We start from the raw sequence: 18014 nt of genomic DNA on the forward strand, positions 1-18014 counted from the left end.
GTCGAAGAAAGTTTTGTCAGAAGTATTTGATCCTGCAGTAGGACAGCATTTTCATAGATAGACAGTCCGATTCCAAGTGTCGATGTACATAATATGATGTGTCCATTTTCCTCCCAAAAGTCACAGAATATACATAGATACTTTAGATTTTTGGGTGGTATAGATGAACGGGTTTTCCTTGTATTTGTCACAGGTAATGAAGTTGCTACATCATCAGCTTGGTTAGTTGATTTACTAGCCACCATGGGTTGAGCTTTAAATTTATCATACCTATTTCTGCATATTTTCTGGTATTTGGCATTAAGACGCATTAAAGTTTGAAGGACACCATAGCCTTCATCTAAACGAGTCAGTTAATCTTATGCACTTTGGCAGGCTACCACAATCTGCAAAAAGAATCAAGTCGTTATATAAGGACAGATATCCTTCATATTTTGGTTGTGTCAATGGCTGAGTGGTTCTTATTTGGTATAAGAGACATTCTGTCCAATCAATTCTTGGTAGGGGTGCTTCTAAAGATAGGTTAACTTCCACAAGCTAGTGCTTCCTCTTCAGTGACATCTTTTTATTTAAAATATTTTATTTCTTCTGGTTTCACTATCTTCTATCGCTTTTCTCCTGAAAAAAAAAACTATAATAAAAAAAATCAAGATTTGTCAAAATCAGGCTGGGTATTTTCTACAGATTCATCCAAATAAAATTTTAATATCATCACTAAATTTTTTTAACCCCAAAAACCTATAAATTGATATCAAACTCGAAATTTCAGAAAAAATGTCAAAATTTTGACATTTATATAACAAAATGGCCGCTATATGATTAAAAATAGTTGAAAATATTTTCAAATAAATTATTTTAGTATAGAAAATAAAATTAAAATGGATTTTTACAAAAAAAATAGTGTTTCTATACCTAAGAGCCGTTTTATTGACCCCCCGCTTTAATGACGTCGTACCAGTGGTGGGGGGTCCCAAAATTTTGGGTCTGGGGCGTTTTTTGATGCTTGGTATGTTTACTATCCATATCCAAAAATTCATGTTCGCCGCCAAAACTGAAATATTTTTATGATTTTCAGACCTATCCGACCCCACTACTAAAACTAATTTATTTTTCGATATTAAAAATTTAAATATTGATTTATATTGACTAAACCAAACATTATACGCGATACGCGATAAACGATACAAAAACCTAAGTTGTTTTATAATTTGAGTTTTTCTAAACACCCAAACTGCCCAAACGGCGAAATTTTTCTAGCTATATGAGAAATAATGCACTTGATATTTCTTAATGAACTATATTGATTCTCAACTAATAAACAATATTACAAATTACAATAATAATACGCTGGTTTCTAGACAAAGACAAAAACCGCCACTTTTTATATCTGGCTGTCAGTAGGTCTGTTCGTTTTCCTGTTATTATCGATTCTGAATCGTCCTAGAACTCTCCGGCGCATGCGCAAATGAAATAATGTCTTCATATTTCCTTCTGCGCATACGCATCACAATTCTAGGACGGTTCAGAATCGGTAATAACAGGAAAACGAAAAAAGCTAGTAAACTACCAAATACAAGTGTATATAGAGTTGCCTACCTTACAAATCCTTTTATGAATGCATGTTCCGCAATGTTCCGCAAGGCCGTTACGCCTTGCGGAACGTTTTCGATGGGCCGCCCTATATAGAAATAATGCACTCAATATTTCTTAATAAACTATATTAATACTCAACTACTAAACAATATTACAAATTACAATAATAACATGCTGGTTTCTAGATAAAGACAAAAACCGCCACTTTTTATATCGTCTGTCAGTAAACTACCAAATACAAGTGTATATAAAGTTGCTTATATACCTTAGAAATCATTCTATGAATGACGCGGTCAATGGCCAATATAAACTATATCTATCGTACCTTAACCCATTATATTTTCTATACGTAGTATACCTTACCTTGTTGGCGTCAGGAGCTGCGGTACTTGGAGTTAAATACGTGTAAAACATAGCGGGAACGAAGGACAAATTGAAATTTTGACCGGCAGTAGAGAAAATGGGTAAAATAAAATGCTTTCAAGCGAAAATTGGACAAATTGGGAATAGTTTTGAATATTTTAGGATGAAAGAAAGTGATTTACAAAAAGTATAATTTAAATAAGTTTTCTAATTTTCTCTCCATTTTTTTTGGGGGGGGGGGCATTGAACATTTGACCTCATGGTTAAGCCGCCACTGGGAATAACTCCAAAACAAGCGAAACACGGAATGAGAATTAGTCTAAATATTTTCCCGGACAACACAAAGGAAAAAGAAGAAGAATAGAAACAGAGAAGAAAGAAATCGCGAGAAGGCGACTTTGAAAAGTGGGAGTAAAATGGTGGCGAAAACGGTAATTAATTAACTTAAAATTTGCTCTAACTCTTTTGTCGCTACAACTTAAATAGATTTTCGTTTTCCGTTTGTAAAATTATTAAGCGTCAACAGGGAATTTCAATGGTCGACAAACAAAAGTTGTTGTTTTTTCCTCCGAAAACCAGCTGGGTTTGTTGTTGTTGGGGAGGCGGCTGCCAAATTAATTGCCCTTAAGCGACGCGAAAGATAAATTGATTAAACAAAACCTTAAGTGTTTATGAAACTGAATTTTTAGTATATTTAGATGTTCTATTTTTAATTATGAAAGAACTCATCCTTTTTTTTGAACTAGACGTTCTTTTTTCAGTCTAGACTGTCTGACCTTATAGGCAAAGGCGGCTTAAACATGAGGTCAAATGGTCAATGCCCCCCCAAAACATTAGGAGAAAATTAGAAAAACTTATTTAAATTATACTTTTTGTAGATCACTTTTTTTCATCTTAAAATATTCAAAACGATTCTCAATTTGTCCAATTTTCGCTTGAAAACATTTTATTTTACCCATTTTCTTCTCTGCCGGTCAAAATTTCATTTTGTCCTTCGTTCCCGCTGTGTTTTACACGTATTAAACTCCAAGTGACGCGGCTCGTAAGGCCAACAAGGTAAGGTATACTACGTATTACAAGGTAAGGTATACTAATATAATGGGTTAAGGTGCGATAGATATAATTTATATTGTAAATCATAATATCTTAATTAACAAATTGCAATACTTTGGTTTCAGTGGAGTGCCGCTCGAATGGCTTCATATCTTGGCAACAGAAGGCAGCTTGTGAGGATTGATACGTCTATGTTTTCTTGTAAGCCTACAGAATGTGGTGTCCATCAGGATTCAGTACTTGACCCTATTTTGTTTCTGGTGTTTATCAACGACATTGCAAATCTAGACATTAGCGGTAGAATCTGCCTCTTTGCGGACGATACTAGTTTTACTTGGAGCGGCCCAGATGTTGAGGCACTATATGATACTATATCCAGTGACTTACACCATTAAGTCTTGGTGCGATTCTAATCTCCTATGCCTCAACCTATCAAAAACTAAAGTTTTGTCATATAGAAGTACTATACAACCTTTTGTACTTAATAACACCACTATTGACGTCGTGGACTCTGTGAAATTCTTAGGACTTGTAGACAACTCGTTAAAATGGGACTCTCACATCGAAGCTCTATCAAAAAAACTAAACGCTGCCTGTTTTGCGCCAAGATCAGTTTCTAAGGAACTTAAGTTCTCAACCTCTAGAATAGCCCATTATGCCCTTTTTGAGTCACATCTTCGTTATGCCCTTCCATTCTGGAGTACTTGCTGCGCAACAAAATTTGATCGTGTTTTCAGACTTCAAAAGAGAGCAGTTCGATATTTATTGGGACTGAACAATAGAACTCACTGCCAGAATTTCTTTAAAAATTTTAAAATACTGACTCTTCCGTCTTTATTCATTTTTGAATCCGTTTGCTTAATCCGCAAGCACATATCTGCTATTCCCGAAAGGCCATCTCATAACTATCCACTTAGGAATGCAGAGCACGATCTTTATCTGCCAGCCCCAAGCTCAGAACTAGTTAAAGGTTCAATACTGTACAATGCCAAAAAAATGTACAATCATCTGCCTTTGAATATCAAGTCGCTTTCATTCTTTCCTGCATTTCGCAAAGCTCTAAAATCATACTTACTGGAGAGAGCCCTATATGCGGTAAACGACTTTTTTGTTGATGCTTAATTATGAACAATTTTGAATTTTCAAATTTTGATCATCTCACACACTGGTCAAAGTTTACTGCGTACTGTTCTGCAATTGTCCATGTATATTCTTTTTGTAAATTTAAAGACTTAAATTTTTTTGAATTGTATTATTTGTTGTTTGTATTTTCTTTTTTTTTGTGCTTTTGTTGTTTTGTGAGTGCTTTGTCGATGAAGCTGTTTTGGCTTTTTGTACAATAAAACGTTGTTTGTTGTTGTTGTTGTTATTGACCATTGACCGCGTCATTCATAAAAGGACTTGTAAGGTAGGCAAATTTATATACACTTGTATTTGGTAATTTACTGACAGACGATATAAAATGTGGCGGTTTTTTTGTCTTTGTCTAGAAAAAAAAACTAGCGTGTTGTTATTGTAATTTGTAATATTGTTTATTAGTTGAGAATCAATATAGTTGAATAAGAAATATCGAGTGTATTATTTCTATATAAATATATTACAGGATTTCGCTGGAATCGCTGGAAAAATTTCAGGCAGTTTGGGTGTTTATAAAAACTCAAATTATAAAATAACCTAGGTTTTTGTATCGTTTATCGCGTATCGCGTATAATGTTTGGTTTAGTCAATATAAATCAATATTTAAATTTTTAATATCGAAAAAAAAAATTTGTTTTAGTTTCCGTAAAAACGTTTAGAGAAAGAATTGACTTAAAATATAAAAAATGTGAAATAAAACTTTTAGAAATGTGTATATGTGTATATATGTATTTATATTTTTGAGACATTATTATTTAAGTGTCTTTTAAATCCTACCGTGAAAAATTTGTGTAAAGAACATTGACTGGATTTTTAGTGAAATGGCACTAGACCACCTGTTTAAAAATGTAAGGGTAGGTTTCATTTCAACATAATTTGTATTTATTTTTAGATTTATTTTCCTTTAACTAAACGTCGCGTCTTAAAAAAAATCGACGCAATATTTTTAGATATTGACCTCCCTACAATAATATCCACGAGCCACCACTGGGGCACACACAATTTTTTTTGAAGTAGCGCTTTAATTTGCCACATTTCCATTTTCAATCCGAATGAATAGGATGTCAGTACCAAAAGTTAACGAAAAAAATTCGATTATATCTAATATTTTGTTTTTTTTTACTTGACAAAATCAATTTTATCTCTCGAAACTCAAAGGAAATACAAAAAACCAATATAAAAACTTCGTTGTTCAAAAATTAATCAAATCCTTGACGATGAGGAAATTGTTAACTTCGTCAAAACTTCGACTTTTTTCATATAGAGAAAGAGATATATGTATACGTTTCTAATCGAAAAAGTTTCCGAGATTCACCTGGAGAGAACTATACAGAGGACAAACGACCGGAAACTTTCGAAATAAATCGCTTAAAAATGTTTTTTTTTCTTCTCTTAGAAAAAGATACCGGGAATTTTATTATCCGAGTGTGTGAGTTGTGTAGTGGATTTAAAGTTACTTTAAAACATTCTTAGTTTATTTTCTTTAAAATAGCTTGGTTTTGAGATTTATAAAAACTTTTTTTTTATGTTTCAAGTACACAATGGTTTTGGTTTAAAAACCTGTTCCGCTTCACCATCTCTATTGGTCGTCCAATACTTCCCCTTCCTGGAGGTTGATCTCGTATTGTGGAATTCTATCATCTGACATTCTTTCTACATGTTCCTTCCATTTGTTTTTATATACTCTCACTTTTTCTTCTAATGGTTGTATTTTTAGTTCATTTCTTATTGTGTCATTTCTCATTCTATCTTCTCTACTTATTCCTTTAATTTTTCGTAAGACCGTCATCTCCGTTGTTCTGAGTCTTTGTTCTTTAACTTTTGTGGTAGTCGGTACCGCTAGTGTATTATATAGTCTTACTTGCGTTTCTAGCCGGGCTTTGTTTTTAAAAGTTTTTGCGATAGTTCCACACACTGACCGGAATTTATTTATTTTTTTCATGTAGTCATTATCTTTATCATAGGTTATGTGGCATCCCAAGATGTTGAAGTCCGATATTTGCTGTAGTGGTTTATTTCTTAAAATTATTTTGGTGCGGATTCCGTCTTTGCCCCAGTGTGCCATCACTTTTGTTTTTTCGGTAGATATTTTTCCATCATATTTTGTTATTATCTTGTCCGGGAGGTGAATCTGCCTTTGTAAGGTAATCTTTGTCTGCAAACAGTAGTATATTCAGAAAATATTGTCGGTCTATTGGGATACCTCTTGGTGCTATTTCTTTCCATTCTCGTATAACCTGGTCCACATATACAGGGTGGTCCGAACTGTATTCCGGAAACTTCGGCAGCATATTCTGCAGGTAAAAATAAGTAAAAAAGTTCGTATAAATGTCCTAAAATGCTTAGTTTCGGAGATACAGGGTGTAGAAGTTTCATTTTTATTTCGATTTTTTCCAAATAATTTCTGAAGTAAAGTCAATATTTGATTGAAAATTGGTGTCTGGGAGTCTTTTGACATGAGAAATTTGATTTTGATGTCAATATGGCTCCTACTAGTAGAGGGCGCCACCTACATATTTTTTAACCGGTTTGAAGAGTAACAATTTTTTGTCCGTACCTGTATAAAACTACTGAGTAAAAAATATACATTTACGACGTTTTTTACATAAAAAAGGTCTCTTGGTAAAATCGCTACGAGTAATAGGTTTCGAGATATTTGGAATCGAAATTATCAATACCTGTCATCATTGACTTTAATTAAACATATGTTGGCTAAATACCGTATGATCGAAAAAAAATGGCGTCCAGTTGGCTTGGAAATGACGATCGATGACATTTCCCATATACTTTTACATTATAAAATGACAGCGATCTTCATTTCATAGCCATCGCTGACGCCGTTTTTATTCGATCATACGGTAGTTATTAGACTGAAATCATCAATTTGAAATGTTTTTGTGCCAAAAGTTCAACAGAAACTTTTTTATCATGATTGATTGATTTAAAAAAAAATAAAAATTTCCCATTATTTATTTATTTCAGTGAAATAACCATCTAACTCTACGTGTTTATTTTTCGTCACTAATGACATGTATTAACTATTTATTTTACAAAGAGACATTTTTTACGTAAAAAGTCACAGAGATGTATATTTTTTTACTCGGTAGTTTTATACAGGTACGGACAAAAAGTTATTACTCTTCAAAACAGTTAAAACACATGTAGGTAGCGCCCTCTACTAGTAGGAGTAATATTGACATCAAAATCAAATTTCTCATGTCAAAAAACCCTGAGACACCAATTTTCATCCAAATATTGACGTTACATCAGAAATTATTTTAAAAAAATCGAAATAAAAATGAAATTTCTACACCCTGTATATCCGAAACTAAGCATTTTAGGACCTATATTTATACGAACTTTTTTACTTATTTTTATCTGCAGAATATGCTGCCGAAGTTTCCGGAATTCAATTCGGACCACCCTGTATATTAAAAAAAAATCTGATATAAAATTGTTGAGTCTATTAGTATAAATAATATTAGGCTTCTTATGTAGGAATTTTATTATTCAGTAAAACAATTATTCCCTTTGCAGCTTGTTAGACGTTTATGCCAAAGCCCTTTGAAAATAAATATCCTCTGATTTTATTTGCTTTCCGCTGCTTTCCCCTTTTCCCTTTTTTATCTCCTCGGGGACATTATTCATGCGACGAGCCGAACATTATTCGGCGGCATCGGTTCTTGTCGTGACACGCACACACGCGGAGCAGTTTGTCATCTGATATAACGATCCCCATCCATCTTGATGTTCGGGCAGGTTTGAGTTTGGAATTCGAACTTGCAGATAGATTGAAGGTATATAAATGGATGGTATAGTTAATTTCCATCTATCCAAGCAAAAAATCCAAATAAATAAATCAAATTCGGGTATGTTACACAGTTTTTAAGTCTACAACCACGGTACCTGCCGATAGACTACTGCGTTTCACTACTGCGCATCACCTCTGTACAAGGTATTCCATTTTCGTGTGTTTTGTGGAATTTCTCGTTTATATGAGTAGAGATACAATGATGCGATTTTCACATTACTTTGCTACTTTCTTATGAAACTAAATATGCTACAAATAGGTTTGTCCTAGCCTCCTTAGTCACTGAAATACAGGGAGAGTTTGTGATGCGAGTAATAAACAGATGTTGAATATGATGCGCATTGGTGAACGCAACGTCTACCGGCAGCCAGACGGTCCGCACTCTGTTCAGGAGAGATTATAGATATTATAGAGCATAGCCAAATATCTTTGGCTATGCTCTATATCTATATATATATCTCTATATATATATATATATATATATATATATATATATATATATATATATATATATATATATATATATATATATATATATATATATATTTAGTTAGTTATATGCTATACAGGGTGGGCCACTGAAAACTTACAATGGCTATAATTTTTAAACTAAAAAAGATATCAAAAAAATAAAAAATACCCTTTCTATGATATCGAAGGGGAATACATATGACATATTTTTTGAACCACCCCGACCTACCCCTTAGGCGGCACCCCTACTCATGAAAAATGCTAAAGATGATCATAACGTTTTAGGGTGAAATTGAAAAACTACCCCTAACGCGAAAAATTAGGTGGACATTAATGAAAAAAGTAATTTTTTCAGCATAAGTTACAATTTGGGACCCAGCTAAATGCGGCAAATGAGACATTTTTTAAATCACCCCGACCCACCCCTAGGTGCCATCCCCTCACTTCTAATCTCATCAATGCCATTTTTAAATGTAGATAATAAAAAAGGCAACACAAAGATGTTTTTATAGCTTAATTTTGCGATAACGCAAATTCTTCCTTATCATCTATTTTTTTAATTTCAACAAACAGGAATCTTAAACCGGCATATCTTTGCGTTTTTGCACTGTCCTCTATCGATTTTCAATCGTTTGCAAATTTGGTGGTATTTTAAATGTTTATTTGATTCGCTTATTTGAAAGAAAAATGGTTTATACTGTGGAAGAAAGAATTCAAATAGTTTTTCTTTATGGTGCTGAAGGTATGTGTTATTTGAGAACGGCCCGTGCTTTCAATGAGAGAAATCCGGACAAAAACGTAAGTCACGTTTATGTTAGAGATTTGATTTTAAAGTTTCAAGAAACTGGGTCGGTCAAAAATAAAACAAGGACAGGGCCCAGGGTACTGAATGAAGAAATGCAGATGGTCTAGGTAAGAAGTTATTGGTCAGGTATCGGTCAATCCAGAAGCATCAACACCCCAGTTGGCATCAATCACAGGTATACCTCGAACATCTGTCAGGAGAGTATTGAAAATGCACAAATTCCATCCCTATAAAATGAAGATTCTGCAGGAACTTGGCGACGACGATCCAGATAGAAGGATTCAGTTCTGTGAACTAATGACGGAGGAAATTCGAAGGGAACCTTCACTTACTAAAAATATTTGTTTTAGTGATGAGTGCTCATTTTTTTTAAACGGAATTGTGAATAAGCAGAACTGCATATACTGGAGCGATGAGAATCCGCATATTGTTGTTGAAGGACACATCCAACATCCCCAAAAGCTCAATCTTTGGTGTGGAATACTAGGCGATAAAATTATAGGTCCATTTTTCATCGACGGAAATTTGACTGGTGATGCTTATGTGGAAATGCTGAACAATTTGATAGAGCCAGCCAATGAATTGAGGTTGAAAATCAAAGAGATTTGGAAGGAAATTTAACTCTTAATGAAGACCTCATACACTTTCAGCAAGATGGAGCCCCTCCGCATTATTCTATTGTCACAAGGCGGTGGTTGGATAGATATTATCCAAGGCAATGGATTGGCAGAAGGGGTCCAATCGAGTGGCCGCCAAGGTCACCTGATCTCACTCCTTTAGACTTTTTCTTGTGGGGTTACACTAAATCCATAGTCTACAAGACAAAACTAGGTTCGTTGCAAGAATTGCGGCAGAGGATAACTGAAGCATGTCGAAATATTCCGAGAGAGACTTTCCAAAAAGTGAGAGAAGAATTTGAAAATCGTTTGTATTTTTGTATGGAACGAAACGGCTGTCATTTTGAGCAATTGTTAAAATAAATTATCATTTTAAATTTCTTTCAAATTGTCAAACCTACATTTCTTATCACTACTTACCAGTAATTGTTGAAAGAAGACAGAAGTTGAAATCTGTATGACCATCGTTTAGCAATTTCAATTAGCTTTCCAAAGAAGTGTCACAAGTGGGGTATCGCTATCTTGAGATTAGAAGTGAGTGGGTGGCACCTAGGGGTGGGTCGGGGTGGTTTGAAAAATACCTCATTTGCCTCATTGAGCTGGGTCTCAATTTGTAACTTATGCTGAGAAAAAATCACTTTTTTCATTAATGTCCACCTAATTTTTCGTGTAAGGGGTAGTTTTTCAATTTCACCCTAAAAACTTTATGATCATCGTTTAGCATTTTTCATGGGCTTTCCAAAAAGGCGCCACAAGTGGGGTGTTGCCATTTAAGATTTTCAAGTGAGTAGGGGTGTATTCCCCCTCGATATTATAGAAACGGTATTTTTTTTTTATATCTTTTTTGGTTTAAGAATTATAGCCATTGTAAGTTTTCAGTGGCCCACCCTGTATACTGTATATGCTTTATTAAAATTCCTCTCTCGAAAACGTTGCTTACTACTCATATAAGTAAAACAGCGAAATTGTTATGGAAATTAAAATATAAAATGACACCAATTACAAGGAAATCTTATATCCGATGAATGAAAATGCAATCAATTTAAAAACTGCGTAATTTTTTAACTAATCAAAATCTTTAAATTCAACCAATAAAATTAATATCGTATCATCTATCGTCGGACAACGGATGCATGAAAATCAAGCTTTATGGCCAAAAAATTAAATTTTTATATTAATCTTTAATATTAACTAATAAAAAAAATTAACTTTTTTTTATTTCTACTAAAACCAAATATTTCTTAAATGACTTAGTTTCTGATGAGTTATAATGAACGGAAGATAAAAAAATAATAATAAATTAATTAACTTTTTTTTAATTTTTACTAAAACCAAATATTTGTGAGTCTTTTAGTTTTGAAAATAAAAAATACTATTATCAGTAAACCGTTGTTATTCTTGTTGAGTAGCTCTCTATAGCAATCCGATATTTTATTCTTTTTTTTATATTTTCATTATAGCAGCTATTATTCGCAGAATTCTATTTTCTCCCGAAATCTTCCAAGAAATTGGTCATTTATTGTTCGATAAATTGATGATTGTAGGTACTGAGAAAAGGAAACTGTTAATATACTGAATATAGGATGGTCCAATCATGAAACTATACATATTAACGAATCTTAACTTAAGCCCGATATAGGATTAAAGACTCATGGAAAATAACATATAATTATTATTATACAATAAATATAGTTTTCATAAAATTGTAAAAATGAAGTATAATTTTTACATTTTGATTATACCGGGTGCGTCTAAAAAGTGGCTCACCCCTATAACTTTTTTATTTTTTCAGCTAATAAAACGAGATTTGGTATGTTACTATATGACATAAATTAGGATTGATTGTCGTATTCAATTGTTTTTGGTCATTTCCTGTTTTACCGGAAATGACTACAACTTTAGATTTTTAAATGGCACTCCCGGTATTTTTTACTTTATTCGAAGAAAATGACATATTTCCTGGTATTTCGTTTTAATTTAAAACCTACTCAAACTAACTCAAACAGAGTCTAGCAACCTTTGTATAAAATTTATGTACAAAATTCAATTATTTAGTTTTGTACACCCTGTAAGTCGAGTATTTTGATTTGATTTCTTTCAATGTAGAAAGATTAATAGCTGGTAAATTTAGTTTATTTTAAAATTAATCTGCTGTGATAAATTGTCTGAGTAAGCCAGACTCTTCCCACAGTAATGTATACTTCCATAGCTAAAATTAGACGCAATAGATTAGGTACACGCAGAAAAATAATTGTGTTTTACACTAAACGTCTTCTAAATATTATATTTTATTAAGTTTTTTCCATAGCAACTGTTAAAATTGCCTTATATCTATCAAAAATAGTAGATAAAATACTACTTTAAGCGCAAGGGTAGATTAAATGATACTTTAACAGCGAGGATAGGTTAAAAACCTTATTTCTTCTCGCACGTTTTTTAATTGCTTCCATTTTTGAAAATTTTTCTATTCCTTTTCATAAGTTATTCGGGATTTAAATGGAAGTAGTTTAAATATGGCGTTTGTCGCCTCAGCCTCAATATCTGTTGGTAATTTACTTATTTCGTTTTGAGCCATTTCTGGCTCCAATTCAAACAGCAATCGACACGAAAGAGAATTAAAAAATATTGATTCAAAACTGACAACTAAAGAGACAGCTTTATTTATTTGTCAAATTACATAGAAACCAACGCCAACCCTGCACAATATTTTTTCTACTCGTAATAAATTCCTTGAAATAATAATTTCTGAATATTTTTTAAAACGTAAAGCCCTTCACACATATATGTATATACCTGTACATTTAGATGAACATTCTAATTTTATAAAAGGAATTTCCGACGACCGCATAGTAAATACCAGGTATAATACCGGGAACAGGAATATACCAATATATATTAGGAATATTGTAGGTATATTCCTGATATTACTTGTATATTTCTGGTATTATACCGGATATTTACTATGCGGTCGTTGGAAATACCTTTTATAAAATTAGACTGTTCATCTAAATGTACAGGTATATACCGGATAACCTATTTTGTTTTTTTCTACCTATTGAGTACTTACCCACCGCCCGTATCTCGTTTTTCAGGTAGAATGCAGTGACGAAACTAGTTCTTCGTTGGGAGCTGTCTATTTCGAAAAATGACTCAAACTTATGTTCTTTTTTTTAAACAGGACACTCTATATAATATTTTTTATTTTATTTGCCTTGTTATGAGCTTTCTAAAATTATAATATGTATACTCTAGGTATACTTATTTATTTAGGTACTGCTAAACTGCTAAACGGCTCTTATTTTAGAGTTATATTATAACTATACATAAAAATTAGCGTGGAATAGCCAATAACCTACATTTTACGTCGAAGAAATTAGTTGATTGTTTTGATTACCTAATTTAAACCGGCCGACTATGTAATAAAGTTAAATAATGCATTTTTACCCCGTTTATGAAAATATGTAAGTATTTTAGAAAGCCAACAACAAGGAAAATAAAATAATATACAAAATATCGCAAAATATCTACAGATTCTAACGAAGAACTAGTTACGTCACTGCATTCTACGTGAAAAACTGTACAGGGCACCGTTTTCACCTTATCGATAAGTTATAAGATAATCGAGATACAAAGGGAATCAAAAAACGCAATAATTTCAGATTTGCCCTGTATATTAGAAAGTAAGAGAGCTGGGACATATCTGTATGTAGCATCTTTAGTTTCATAAAAAAGTAACATCGTAATGTGAAAACCGCATCTTTGTAGCTCGACTCATAAACGAGAAACCCTGCAAAACACACGAAAATGGGACACCCTGTACAGACGTACTGCCAAATCAAGAAATCAACTACGAATGAAATCCAAGATCGATTTATATATTTTATATATTTTAATATTTTTTGTGTTCGTGATAATTCCTTTGCTACTTCCTCCAAAAACCGACAGTACGGGGAAGGATCGTTTCGAGGAAGTAAACGAACGAAGGAGCGTTTTAACGAAGGAACGAAGGAACGAAGGAACGAAGGAACGAAGGAACGAAGGAACGAAGGAACGAAGGAACGAAGGAACGAAGGAACGAAGGAACGAAGGAACGAAGGAACGAAGGAACGAAGGAACGAAGGAACGAAGGAACGAAGGAACGAAGGAACGAAGGAACGAAGGAACGAAGGAACGAAGGAACGAAGGAACGAAGGAACGAAAGAACACAGTCGCATAAATCGACAATTTCCCATAGTAAATATATGATTTTTGGATGAAGGGACGCGAGGAAGGAACGAAGTGAAGTAGCGAAGTGTGAGTATGGAGCTTAACTCGCTAAAAACTCGGAAAAAAATATTGTTTTATACACGACGATAAAATTGCATTATCGTCTCCCGAAAACTCGCGATTTTATCGCTCGTGAATTAAATGAAAATACCATTTTATCGTCATGTATAAAAAATAACCATTTTAAAGGTCTAGTAAGTAAAAAAAAGCTGCTTTTCGTCTCTTCTTATTTAATAGAACAGGAGTTTTCATAAAGCAATTTTTTTCTAGTCAACAAAACAAAGTATCTATTTAATGGACAAAGGAAACTCATTTTCCAGCCGTTTTGAGTGAATTTGAGCGAAGGAAATTATTACGAGACATCTGAAGCATAAAATTTAAAGAAAACTTTGTGTAAGAGAGCTCGTCTGTTTTTTTCTATATACATTTTTTTGGCATCCTGTCTGTAATAAGAAAAATAACCGCGTCCTTTGTACCTATATTCCCCTTTCAATTAGTTTCTTTTTTGTATTATAAGAAACGTTTTGCCTGATTGTAGTAACGAATAATAGAAATTTCGAGGAGATTTTACACAAAGATCCTAATTTCTCGTTTTATTCAGGGATTGCAACTTTTTTAGATTTAAAGATCCCTCTACACGTAACGTTTTACCTGTCAGTCTTGTAGGAATGTAGGATAAGTTGGAGAGGAGGGGAGGTTAATCACTGCGACCATTTTTTATGTAATATATTTTATACCTTTCCTTGACATTAAGAGTCCATTTCACTAGTTTCAGATACTACTGCAACTTTAATTGATTTGATCCTGACAATTTCTTTAAGTACTGTGCATGATTCTGGTGTTATAAATTGTGAGATTTCAGATCAAAGAGTACCTAAATAATGCATTAATATCAATATTTGACACACATGCACCATATAAAACCATCAGATTAACTAAGCCACCTGCTCCATGGATGTCCGAAAATTTTAAATATCTAATATCTTCTCGGGATAAACTTGAAAATAAATTTAAAAATCAGAAAACACCTGAATTATTGCAGCAATATAAACAGTTAAAGAACATGGTAACTCGCATGGTCAAAATAGAAAAGAGGAGGTATTTTGATAATATATCTAAACAACAAAATCCTAAAATGCTTTGGAGGGAGTTAAATTATCTCAACATCGGTAAGTCAAAGACATCTGCAGACCTACCACTTCATTTGAGGGATGTAAATAAAATTAATGATTATTTTGTTAAGTGTGTGCCGTAAGCCGTTCAAACTGATCAATGTGATGGCACTATGTTTGCATTACACAAAAATTAAAATTTCAGTTTTCGTTAATTAATGTGGATGATATACTTAAATTAAGTCTAATGCTGCTGGTGTGGATGACATAAGCTTGAATATGCTTGGGATGTGCTTTCCACTGATGGGGAATGTACTGGTGAATATAATTAATAGTTGTTTACTTACTGAATATTTCCAAAGATTGTGGAAGATAGGCATTGTTAAGCCTATTCCCAAAAAGTCAGATGTACTAGAATTTAAAGATCTACGACCAATAAGTATACTGCCCCTTATGTCAAAAATACTAGAGCATGTTCTTAATAACCAAATTAAAAGTTATGTTGCTGAAAAAAATATCTTGCCTGTACACCAGTCTGGGTTTCGGACGGGACATAGTTGTGCCACGACTTTACTTAAAGTAACTGATGACATATTGTATGCGCTTGACAACGGCGAAATATCAGTCTTAGTATTGTTGGATTATAGCAAAGCGTTTGACTGTCTAAATCCTCAGATTTTGCGGTCAGTGCTACATTATTATGGGTTTTCAGGTAGTGCATTGAATTTATTGAAAAGCTATTTTACTGACAGGCAACAAATAGTCAAACTGGAAAATAAAACATCTAGTCCAATAAAGTTAGTACGTGGAGTTCCTCAGGGTTCAATCCTTGAACCTCTGCTTTTTTGTATATATATATATCTCTCTAATTCACAACGATGTTAAGTTTTGTAAGATACATACGTACGCCGATGACACTCAGGTGTATGCCTCTTTTAATAGGAATTCTTTAAATTTTGCCATTAATATGATCAATGAAGATTTACAACATATATATGCACAGTCTCTAAAATATGAATTACAGTTGAATCCAACTAAAACACAAGTTGTCATATTTTCAAGTAAAAATTGCTATCATGATGTTTGCCAATTAGCTAAATTTAAGATTGATAATGTCAATCTTGATGTTGTTACCGAAGCCAAAAATCTGGGTATTATAATTGTTCACAATTTGAAATACAAGTAACACATATCTGCATCTATTCAAAGGGCATTCTCGGCATTAAGACAGCTTTATCCACTGCGGCATTTTTTATAAAAATAAAAAAATTATAAAATAGTAAGGTAAAAGCCAATCTATGCAATACCTTAGTTTTGTCCCATTTCTCTCATTGTTCCGTCGTTTTCTCACAGTCGTTAAGGGGATTAACATGCAGAATCATTGTGAAGAAGCAGTTCACAATAGAACTCAATGGAGAAGAGTTGTAAACTCAGTTAAGAGCGACAACCAAGAAGTAAAGAGGCAACAAAGCAATGAGATTTTTGAATGTCCGGAGTGCGGTAGGCAAATAGCATCACGTATCCGGCTTTTCAGTCACAGAAAAGCTCATGAAAGAAAACGCCTTGCGTGACCATCTTTTAATGCGTGTCGAATACTCGTCAGCGAGTAATGGCAGTATGTATGTATATGTTATTTTCTTCTGTCAAAAAACTAATTATTTGAATATCCTATATTATAAATACTGCTGCTAAACCTTTATAAAACAAATTAACAAACATTTTGGTTTACTGCACCAACTTTGTGTTATAATACTACCCAGTACGTGTGTAGAAGAATTAATTATTTTAAGTGCAAACACTTGATCAACTTGGGAAGATAAATCTATTTTAACGATTTTTTTTATATCCGTAATAACATTTTTCTTTGCAGGTGTCAACAAATTTAGGAAACATGAATTCGACATTTTTTGAGAAATATGGTCAAGATATGGTCCAAACTAACCTAACCCTTTCAGAAGAAGTCGTACAGGGTTTCCTCAGAAAGAACAATTTTGCTGTTGTTGGACTGTATGGTGTGCTCTTTCCTGTTGCTGTTATTGCCAATGTATTGCTCATCGTCACTGTAGTTAGAGATAGATTCATGCAAAAGTAAGTTTAATTATTGCTTTTTAATTTTTACCTTATTTCTTTTTTTTACCTTATTTTTTGTTACTTTTTAAAAGCCTGATTTTCTTCGCATAATACGGGCTAAAAAGTTACTGACTTGTCAAGTTAAAAAGATTGAGTATATCTCCAGAGAAGAGTTCATCATTATGTTAACATTTTATTTTAAAGTAGATTCTTGGGGGGGGGGGGCTTGGCCCCATGAGCCCCCTTTTGTATATGTGTTCAACAGTGTTGAAAACTTGTTACCCCCACTTCTCAGATGACATTACTATTGATTTTTCCTAATGATTTATTCTTAACAAATAGTGATGAATGACAGACTAATGGGTGACGCCTCTCATACGCCGCGGAAGCAACAAATGTAGGTTAACTGAAAGCCTTTTATAAAAATATATAATTGTACAGGGTGTCCCCAAAAAAAGTTACACATCAAAGTTTTGTTTTTTCTAATGGAACACCCTATATATTAATTGATTTTCGGATTCTACGAAAAAAATAAAGGTGAGTTTTATTAAAGAAGCATATACCTAAAATCTAAGGATTTTGACAAATCTCACATTTTGTAAAAATGAAAAGTAAATTTTAAATTTCGATAACAGCTACCTAAATTTTAGTTGACCTTGTATAGCCGGATATTTAATTACAGAAACCATTGTATGTTAAATTGAAAAATTTCTGGT

General features: G+C 33.1%; 2 protein-coding genes across 3 annotated transcripts in view; one reads left to right on the forward strand and one right to left on the reverse strand.

Moving 5' to 3' along the window:
* The window catches only part of LOC115887973 (neuropeptide FF receptor 2-like), a 163247-nt gene that overhangs the window by 68618 nt on the left and 76615 nt on the right, over positions 1-18014 (forward strand). For both annotated transcript variants that reach the window (XM_030907547.1, XM_030907548.1), the window contains exon 2: positions 17099-17316. In XM_030907547.1, the coding sequence (XP_030763407.1) occupies positions 17120-17316 (197 nt within the window). In that variant the 5' untranslated portion in view covers positions 17099-17119. The remainder of the gene's footprint in view (positions 1-17098; positions 17317-18014) is intronic.
* On the reverse strand, positions 5726-6211 carry LOC115888048. The gene has a single exon (XM_030907616.1). The coding sequence runs from the start codon at positions 6209-6211 to the stop codon at positions 5726-5728; it is 486 nt and encodes a 161-aa protein (XP_030763476.1).

This window comes from Sitophilus oryzae, unplaced genomic scaffold (assembly GCF_002938485.1).
Source record: "Sitophilus oryzae breed Bouriz unplaced genomic scaffold, Soryzae_2.0 scaffold_682_pilon_pilon, whole genome shotgun sequence".
Classification (NCBI taxonomy): Eukaryota; Metazoa; Arthropoda; class Insecta; order Coleoptera; family Curculionidae; genus Sitophilus; species Sitophilus oryzae.

What these genes read in the sequence shown, in the direction of transcription:
- LOC115888048 (XM_030907616.1), bottom strand. Translation starts at nt 6,211, where the DNA reads ATGGCACACTGGGGCAAAGACGGAATCCGCACCAAAATAATTTTAAGA.